We start from the raw sequence: 10,936 nt of genomic DNA, 5'->3' as shown, positions 1-10,936 counted from the left end.
ATGTTTCATTTAATTGAAGTGTTTGATTTTTTTCATTTAAATTTGGGCTGATTTAAGAAAATATTTGGATTTTTCGGAGTATTAATTTATTTGGATTGCTTAAAAGAGGAAACAATTTTTTTTTTTTTTATCTTATTAACATATTTTTTGTCAACTACAACAGTTGTAAAAATTTGAGTAAATATGTCAATGCGTCCAGAAGATTTAGTCATTCTTGAACTTGAAAATGATGGACACAGTGATATTGATGTAAAACTTGATGAATTATTTGAAAATGATAGAACTGTGGAAAATGATCTTGAGTTGGTACGGTCAAAGATGTTCATACAAATAGAGTGGGAAATTACTAATTCAACCTGTGAACGAGGATCAACTTTGGAGGAAAAGAGTAGATGTGTAGATAATTCTAGTTTAATAATAAAAAAAAAGGAATGTTATTTGATTCTAAAGAAGAGTTACAACTTATTGTAAAAAAAATACTGCGTGACAGAACACTATGAGATTGTCGTAGTAGAATCAACTCAAGATATTTGGTATGTGAGATGAAAACAGTCGAAGAATGATTGTGATTGGAGGTTAGGATATTTGAAATCACCAGATTTGAAGAGGAACACTCATTTTTGTACTCAGAATTGACACAACATGCTTGTACTATCCCGTTTGATCTACGTATTACTCCTTCCATTCAATAGGCTGGTTTTCTTAAGGTTGCATAGATTGGATTTATCCAACTTGATTGACATCTCATTATTTCTTTAGTAGAGCGTTGGACACTAGAAACCCATACATTTCACCTGCCTTGTGGGGAATGTACAATTACGTTGTAGGATGTTGCTTTTCAGTTTGGGTTATGAGTGGACGGAGAACCTTTGACAGATTCATAATATGATTGAAAAACTGTTTGTGACGAGCTCTTGGGCGTTCTACCAAATGATCTAAAAGGCTCAAGATTGAGTATCCTGTGGTTAGCATCCTAATTTTCAAAATTGTCTCCCGATGCCTACGACATCAGTGTACGTAGGTAAGCACGACCGTACATTATACAGCTTATTGGAGAATTTTTGTTCGCTAACAAGTCGAACACTCTAGTACATCTTATGTTTCTTCTTCTATTGTCTGATTTCGAAGATACTCGTACGTACTCATGGGGTGATGCCTGTTTTGCATGGCTTTATAGAGAACTTTGTCAAGCTACTAATGCACAAGCATTAGCAAGACCATTGATACTACTACAAGTATGAGCTATTTAAAATTATAGCACCACAAGTCCAGTTACAGACCCTAGATCATCATCCACTCAATGTTGGTATTATTTCATTTATATATTTATTCCATTATCATTTGATGTAAGAATATTAATTCATTGTATTTTTTTTATAATTTTAGATGGAGTGGTGTATTAGCTGCCTCTAAACTGTTAGCAAATATGTTACTAGAATACTGACAAATATCCGACAAACTAATACACAATTAGGTAACAAACGTATATATAAATAAATATTAAAAACTTTTAGAGTGTCTAATTATCTTTTTTCTTTTCTTTTTTGTCAAAATAATTGGACGTTATACACACAAGATATTTGGTCATCACTACTTAATTATTGTTGTGATGGTCAAGACATCTAGTTGACCGTTAGTCCTCTTATATGATTCTATATAGTAGCGTGGCATCCTTTAGATTATGTTAAGATAGTTCAGTCTGCGACAAACGATACCTTTGTTGTGTTATACATTCCCGACACTACACAAGATTGATTTGAGAGGTAAGTACGACCAAGACTGATGCCAAATTCATGCAGAATATATATCCTACTGGCGTGTACGTCATGATCGTTGTGCACAGGGAGAAATAACAAATAGACCAGCGGTATCAAATGACTATGTTTACCTGACGACACTTACTATTACTATATGGTAAGAGATTTATTATCTCACATTTCCCAAATATATGATATGAATATTATTTAATACTACTTCTTTCCATTGTACAAGAATAATTTTGTCCAAGATGTACAACAATATTTAGTACAATACCATTTATCAGAGTTGGATTCAATGTGTGACTAAACATTGGTTAATGTAGAAAGTATTATTCAACAAACAAGACAACTCAATATTGTTGACACTAATCGAAGATATATTCGTCGTAGATGAAAACGACAACAATGCGAAGCTAATTTAAAGACACACGAAGACAATCCCTGTGGGATAAGCACCATAAGGGTCATCTTTAAACTTCATATAAACTTCTATTTTGAAATTAAAGAACTAATTTCTCTTTTTCTATAGTAGACTCTACCATATACATGAGATCTATTTTTTTTATTATTATTTATAGAGGGACGTACTACTTAGTAAGTCAATTTTTTATTTTTAATATAGTTAAAAATTAAAAAAAAATCAAAACGGGGAAAAATATAGGTAAATCATGGACCCGATCCACGTGTATAACTTTGACCAAGTCCACCAACGCTGATTGAATTAAAACCTAATCGTGTACCGGGTGTATGATTATCTTTCTCCAAAAAAAACTACCATATTTTTTTCAAACTTTATCCCATTTTTAGTTCAAAAGATTAAAAAATCTCATTATAATATTTCCTTTCTCCGAATAATGTAGCATTCATGTATCTCAATAAGGGGGTGTTTGATAAATGGATATGAGTTATTGAGTTGGGTGGGTATTTATTACCCATGTTTATTAAGCCCTTTTATATTAATATGGTTGTTTTCAAAACTTATTATATTAGGGAAATATTAGACCTTTTATATTAGAGAAATATTGTTGTTTTGTTAGAAGTCGAGGGTTGAGGATTAGATTAATGTAGAGGTCGAATGTTGAGAACTCGACAAACAAAAAAAAACTTGGAAACAATATGTATATTAGGGTTGTCGAAGGTTGAAGTTTCGACATACATAACTCGACAAACAAAGAAAAACTTGGAAACAATATGTATAAAGGGTTGTACATAAGTCGAAACTTCAACCCTCGACAAGTGAAATCTCACTAATTTTGTGATGAGGATCTCGCTTTAGAAGGAAATCTCGCTAGAAATGTGGGCTGAATCTCGCTAATTTTGTGATGAGGATCTCGCTCTAGAAGGAAATCTTACTAGAAATGTGGACTGAATCTCGCTAATTTTGTGATCTCATTCTAAAAGGAAATCTCGCTAGAAATGTGGGCTGAATCTCGCTAATTTTGTGAGATCTCGCTTTATAAAGAAATCTCGCTAGAAATGAGGATCTCGCTCATGAGGAGGATCACGCTCATGAAGATTCTCATAAGCGAGATCCTCCTTATGATCGAGATCCTCATTGTTTTTTTTTTTTTTTTTTTTTTTTTTACTTGACTTTACTATTTGTATTTATTTGACTTTACTACCAATGTGGCTGCTACTTACTTTCAACTAACATTCAAATTAATTTCACTCTTTAATTAATGAGGTTAAATTAACTTCACTCTTTAATTAATGAGGTTATATTAACTTCACTCTTTAATTAATAAGGTTAAATTAATTTCACTATTTAATAAATGCACCAAACTCTCTCCAATAACCACTTCTTTTTCCAATGCACTCAACTCTCTCCAATAACCACTTATTTCTCCCTTTTCTAACCACTTCTTTCTCCCTCTTCTATTTATAGATGACTTCCCACTCCTACATTTTATATTTCTACTACCTTTCTCCACTATATTTCCACGGTCTTTTTCCACGTTTTATATTTCCACGGTCTTTCTCTACTAAAAAAGTATGCTTTTATTAGTTACTCTTTAGTTCAATTTATTTATTTTTTATTGGTTACTCCTTAGTTCAATTTATTTTATTTTATTTTTAATTTAACTATCATTATTTTATGTTTCTTGTGAGGTCCAAATTAATTGCACAAATCATTCCTAATTAGTTTGAAGAGGTTTGTTATTTTGAGGTTAAGAGTATCTCCTTTTTTTATGACTTATTTATTTTTTATTTTTTTATGGAAATATGTTATTTGTTAATTGTTGGTCACATTTTTCTAGAATACTAGTTCACAAATTTTTTTATTAATTGTTGGCGACATTATATTTTTTAATCTGATACTTCTCAAATTTTTGATGAATTATGGGTGAAATAGTACTATTATGTAATTTTTTTTTATCTAATAATACGTTCATTTTAATGGGTGAAAAACAATGAGGATCTCGCTCATGTGGATCTTCATGAGCGAGATCCTCCTCATGAGCAAGATCCTCCTCATGAGCGAGATCCTCATTGTTTTTCACCTCCTCTGAAACTTCTCAAATTTTTTATGAATTATGGGTGAAATAGTACTGTTATGTAATTTTTTTTACCTAATAATACGTTCATTTCATTTTTTTTAGCTTCAATAAGAACATATTCTATACATTTTGGTGTGTTATTATCAAGCTAGTTTCAGCATTAATTTTAGTATGTCTTACTATCGTTTCACAATCAAAATTGATTTTTTTTAAAAAAATTATGTAATTGTAATGAAACGATGGTATTAATATTATAACCAATGTTTAATTTTTGAAAAATATAGTTCTTAATCGGTGACATAAGAATTAAAAAAATATTGCACAACAATATTCATACAATCAGCTCACCAAGTTTTGAAAGTATGGAAAAATGCATATTTTTTTTCTATATACATCATTTTAACATATCTTTCGGTGAAAAATTGTTGTCCTAAGAACTAGGAGTATGACAAGTTTTTAGAAGTTGATACAAATTGTTCATAAACTAATCTAGGGAAAAAAAATAAGAAGAATAAGAAAGAGAGAGAAAAAAAGAACCCACTGGGCCCTTAAAAAGACTTAATAAAATACCCTCAACCCTATCCTTAGAAAAAAAACTCACTAAGCCCTTGAAAACATGTATTTTTAGATTATTATAGGTATATTGGGATATAACACCATAAATCCAAACTATAACCCAATATGCCCAATACCGACACTTGACATTATTTGCTATTCTTTCTTAATCATGAAACATAATCCACCAAATACATAACCCTTTCAGGAACAACTTGTGTATCCCTTTCCCTATAAAGATGGATACTGTTGAAGACCTCTTTTCAATCATGAGAATTATTTCGTACTCTCAAATACAGTTGTTCATAACAGTAACCACGTTATTGAACAACTACCGAAGGATAGAGAAACAACCAACATATGCTAGGCACTGCATTAGGCAGTTGACCTTCTTTCGCCTAATTTACGAGAGTGACTTGGCATGTCGTGAAAGCACCCGAATAGATAGACGTACCTTTACGATTCTATGTAATATGCTACGGTCGACTGGTTATTTGGAACCAACAAGATGTATGGACGTCGAAGAGATGGTTGTGATATTTCTACACATTCTTGCACACAATGTCAAGAATCGAGTGGTACGCAAAAACTTTTCGAGGTCTGGTGAGATAGTTTTGAGATATTTCAACGCAATTCTTAGGGCAGTCTTACAACTTCAAACTGTTTTGTTAAGAAAACCAGAACTGATCACAAATACATGCACCGATGGAAGATGGAAGTGGTTTCAGGTACAAAAAGTACTCAGTTTGTTATATGAATACGTCATAAATATGCATGCAACGATAGATTTTTTTTTTAATTCATTCTGATCACTTGAGAGAAATAGAATTGTCTAGGTGCGCTAGACAACACATACATTAAAGTGAATGTTAGTGTCTTCGATCGACCTCGATATAGGACGAGAAAGGGAGAGATTGCCACAAACGTTCTTGCGGTGTGTGATCAAAATGGGGAGTTCGTCTTCGTTTTTCCAGGGTGGGAAGAGTCTGCAGCCGATTCAAAGGTTCTTAGGGATGCGGTTTCACGACCGTATGGATTGAGGGTTCCAAAGGGTATTATAATAACCATATACGTTATTTAAATATGTGTACATGCCACAACACATGTGCATGACATTTCGAAACGTGTACAAGATACTATTACCTATATGATGCTGGATACCCCAACGCTGAAGGATTCTTGGCGTCGTATAGAAGGGAACGATACCATCTCTCCGATTGGCGTGGAGCAGGAAACGCACTTACAACTGCAAAAGAATTTTTTAACATGAAACATTATTCAGTAAGGAACGTTATCGAGCGAGCGTTTGGGTTGCTAAAGGGGCAGTAGGCTATTCTTAGGGGAAAATCATTCTACCCAATACAAGTCTAATGTCGAACAATAACTGCATGTTGCCTTATTCACAACTTAATCACAAGGGATATGGGAATCGGTGTAATGCTTGACGTGCCTGATGAGGAGAGTTCTGCATCAGTTGGTCTTGATGGGGATCATATTGAATTTGCTGAATCATTGGAGGAATGGACCAAGTTCAGGGATGACTTAGTGGTCGAAATGTTTACTCAATGGCAAAGAGCCTGATTATTCAATGTTCATTGCTTACTTTTCTTTTACTACTGAATGGAATTTAATTATGGAACATTCCAAGTATGTCGTGAAAATGTTTTGTGCTAAGACTCTGTGTGAACAATTGAACATATAATTTCAGCAGTTTATCCTTTGTTTGTACATGTGTTTAATTATAGCATCTTTTCATTCAACAAACGTATGCATGCAGCATAATGACAAGTAATGGTAAGAGATCTAAACACATATGGTCGAAGGTGGAGGACGCTAAGTTGGTGGAAGCTCTATTGTATTTAGTGGAGACCGGTTGGAGGTCCGACAATGGGACGTTTCGACCAGGTTACCTACAACACTTGGAGCGAATTCTGCATGAGAAAGTGCCCGGGTGCACACTGAATCAGAACACCATTGAGTGCAAGGTGAGAAGTCTGAAGAAACAATACAACATAGTATCAGAGATGTTAAGTCAGTCAGGGTTCGACTGGAACGAGGAGTTCAAATGTGTCCAGGTCGAGAGAGAGATTTTCGATCTTTGGGTTCTGGTAAGATTCTAGAAAAAAAAAATGTACAGGTACGTGTTATAATATAAATATTAATAATGTGTATGTGTATCAATGCAGAGTCATCCCAATGCGAAGAGGATGTGGAACAAGCCATTCCCACATTACGATGACTTCTCCACCGTATTTGGGAAAGACAGAGTAGTAGGGAAATCAAGTGAGGACCCATACGTGATGGCGACGAATGCATTCAGAGAGTTTGAAGATGAGATTCGACTTGGATCACAGGACTGTCAAACCCCTGAGGTTCGCCAGACAGAATCACCATTAAATCAAGATGAAATAGATGAAGAGCCAGCAGAACAATCTACAGGTAGAGCGAGTGTACCAGCCAAGTCATCTCGAGGCAGTAAGAGGAAGAGGCCATCATTCTAAACTGAAATGATCGACATCATGAGATCGATTGTTGAAATGCAGAGCACACACATGGGTAGACTTGCATCGTGGCAAAAGGAGAAGTATAAGCTGAAGTTCGGGCATTGGAAGGAAGTAGTAAATGCCATATACAACATTGATGGCCTGGATGAGGATGATCAGGTCACTCTTATTGACATCGTTGTCACAGACATTCAAAAGACAGATTTTTTCCTTGCAGTACCAGAACACGCATGGAAGAGGTACTACTTCCGTCTACTAGGAAGAAACATGTAGACTAACCACACCCCTATATTTTGTTTATAGTTCTTTTGGATAATAGCAAATGGACAATGGATTGTCATGTTGAAAAGAATGATAACCTTTGCATACTTGAAAACATGTAATTTTTGTGTTTGTAAATATAACTAATATTATAAGTATCGAAAAGAACATATATTTTGTGATTTTTTTTTGGATATATATACATACAAACATTCAATATGAAATATATGTACCTTCAATATATATACAAACATTCAATATAAATACATACAATACACAATATACCAATTAATTAAGCAGCAATATGAAATATACTTTGTTGGTATGTTTTGCCGATTGAAGAGAATTAGAATTATTACAGTTTTTGAAAAGAATATATGAAAAATAATCTATTATGTTCTACAAATTGAAAAAATAAATTGAGATTGTCCAGTTTATGTCATAAATGATTTGGGAAAAAACTTGTATATTTGAAAATTAATCAACAATAGCAAAGCATAAAACTAAAAAATAAAAGAATGAAATAAAAAAACAAACAGAAAAATAGAACTAATCTTATTCACAAAAAAACTGCATCAGATCTTCAAACTCAACTCAACTCAACTCTGCACAACAAACACAGACAATAATTACCAACTCAACTTAACTCTGCACAACAAACACAAATAATTTAACTCCCAGATAATTTAACTCTCCAGATAATAATTACCAACTCAACTCAACTCAACTCTCTACTTTTATCACATACCAAACACACCCTAAATAAATAAATAAATAAATATCACAATCAGGTAACAAATGTTATATATAATGAATTTTTAAAACATTTTGGATGTATACTTATCTTTTTTTTTTTTTTGGTCAGATTATTTGGACGTCATACACACAACAGATTTGGTCATCCCTATCTGATTACTGTAATGATGGTGAAAATATATGGTTGACCGTTAGTCCTCTTATATGCTTCCATATAGTAGAGTGACATCATCCAGATTGTGTGTTGAAATAGTTCGGTCTGCGACAAACGATGTATTCGTTGTCCTATACACTCCCAACACTACACCAGATTGATTTGAGAGGTAAGCATGAACCAAGACTGACGTCTAATACATGCAGAATATATATCCTACTGGCATGGACGACATGATCGTTGTGCACAAGGAGAATTAACAAATGGGCCAACTGTATCAAATGACTACTTTTTCTGGTACAATTCAATCACGAGACGATTTATCACATCTGACGGCGCTTACTATTACTGCATGGCAAGAGATTTAAAATCAGACATTTTCCATATATGATATGAATATTGTTTAATATTTATCGAGATGTACAATAATATTCAATGCAGCACAACTTACTAGATTTGGGTTCAATGTGTCAACAAACATTGGTCAACATAGAAGATATTATTCAATAAACAAGACGATTCAATGTTGCTGACACCGATCGGAGACGTATTTTTCGTAGACGCACAACGACAACAAGGTGAACCTAATTTAGAGGGACACGAAGACAACCCCCATGAGGGGTAAGGGCCAGGGGGTTTTTAAATTTAATGTAAATTGTTATTTTCAAATTGTAAATTAAAGAACTAATTGTAAATTTTCTTTAATATCATGACATTTTTTTTAATACGAGTAAAAATAAATTATGTTTTCATTGTAGATTAAATATATAATTAAGTTTAATAATGAAGGAATTTGTGGACCCATTCCTAAAGTCTTAAAAATGTTGTAATCTCCAATTAAAAAAATAATAATAGTCAATCTATTTTTTTTAAAAAAATAAATCGTGGACAGGGTCACCTGGTCCATGAGTTTTCATGCAACGGTCAACCAAGTCAGCCGACGTGGTGTTGACTAGATTAAACGTTAATCGTGTACCCCATACACGATTTCACTAACCTACTTTTGTCAATAGTTTCAATATATACCTATTTTTAAAAATACTTTCTCATATACCCCATTTTTGTCAATATTTTGAAAAAAATACTATATTTTTTAACAAAATCCATATACTTTATTTTAATTTTGAGTTTTAAAATTGTCAAATCTTTTTAGAATTATATATTATTTTAATTTTCAATTTTTAAATTTCAATATATATATATATATATATATATATATATATGTTTATATATTAATTCGCTATATTTATATTTAATTTTAATTTTGAATTTTAAAATTTTCTGATATTTAGATTTATATATTGTTTTAGTTTTTAATTATTTTCAATATATATATGTATATAAAATTTTAAAGTTTTTTCTAAATTTTGCAATATGCATGTTTATTTATTCTTTTAATTTCAATATCTACTACATCTAAAACCGACAAGAATTTTACAAAATATCAATTTTGTTCAATAAAAAATTCATTAAACTTAACTTTAATATTTACCATACATAATAATATAATTAATTTGGACTTGAGTCGACATCATTTAAGTCGAATAACTCAAGTGAAAAATACTATTACAAATTAAATGTGAGAAACATTTGAAGATAAGACAATAATTGTGTTATTGTTGTTAATTTTGCATTGAGATTTGTTTGCATTTGATAATGTACATTTTTATTAAATTATTATTTGTATTTAATAATCTGAATATTTTATAATTATTTTTTATATATTTGATGCATGTTATTAGACTTTTATTTTACACAATCAAATTGTATTTAATCTATAAAACAAGATGAATGGTAAAAAAATATATATATATAAAAAATGGTTATCAAATAAATTTCCATTTTTTTTATTAAAGAAACATGAAACAAAAATAGTTATAAAACATATTCATATTTCTAGTTCTTAAAAATAAGAAACATAAACAAGAACAAGAAACGGTAAACGAGAAATAGAAACGTTGCCAAATGGATTGTTAATTTTTCAAATCAAATGGTTATTTACAAGCAACTAAAAAAAATGTGCATGCTTACGACGGTGAGACTAAGACATTGAGACTTTTGTTGAAAGGTGAAGAGGTGAAAACTTTAACAAGTAAGATGGAAGGTTCAAGGTGAATACATCAAGATAATTGTAGGTTAATTTTTTCCCCTTTTTCTACCAAATTTATTCAAGCTTGTCTTTCAATCAAATATCCTATTGGATGTTGTGATTAAAAAAAAAAAAAAAAAAGTTAGTGCAGTTTGATGTTTGGATAATTAATTAAAAGATTTTATGGGATTTATTTAATCGGAATGGTTAATTTATTCTAAAAAGAACTTGATTTTGGAGTTACGTAGGGAATTGAATTGGTTTTGATTTGTGATTAGTTATGGAAATTTGAAGTGCTTTATTCTATTTGGGTTAGGATTAAATGTTATATTGAACAAATATATATATATAATATATAT

The 10,936-nt window shown here is 31.6% G+C and overlaps 1 protein-coding gene across 1 annotated transcript; it reads left to right on the top strand.

Moving 5' to 3' along the window:
* The first annotated feature begins 6,594 nt into the window (after nucleotides 1–6,594).
* LOC120089134 (uncharacterized protein At2g29880-like) lies at nucleotides 6,595–7,314 on the top strand. The gene is made up of 2 exons (XM_039046551.1): nucleotides 6,595–6,921; nucleotides 7,000–7,314. Exons 1-2 carry the CDS (start codon nucleotides 6,595–6,597, stop codon nucleotides 7,312–7,314), a joined length of 642 nt encoding a protein of 213 aa, XP_038902479.1.
* Nucleotides 7,315–10,936: the final 3,622 nt, after the last annotated feature.

Source organism: Benincasa hispida, chromosome 10 (genome assembly GCF_009727055.1).
Source record: "Benincasa hispida cultivar B227 chromosome 10, ASM972705v1, whole genome shotgun sequence".
Classification (NCBI taxonomy): Eukaryota; Viridiplantae; Streptophyta; class Magnoliopsida; order Cucurbitales; family Cucurbitaceae; genus Benincasa; species Benincasa hispida.
The sequence above is the reverse complement of the archived record's forward strand: the minus strand, read 5'-3'. Positions and strand labels throughout refer to the sequence as shown.

Bases quoted from the DNA above. Each gene is read 5' to 3' on its own strand.
- LOC120089134 (XM_039046551.1), top strand. From the start codon at position 6,595: ATGACAAGTAATGGTAAGAGATCTAAACACATATGGTCGAAGGTGGAG. The intron at 6,922-6,999 runs GTAAGATTCTAG...GTATCAATGCAG, and splicing joins TTTTCGATCTTTGGGTTCTG to AGTCATCCCAATGCGAAGAG.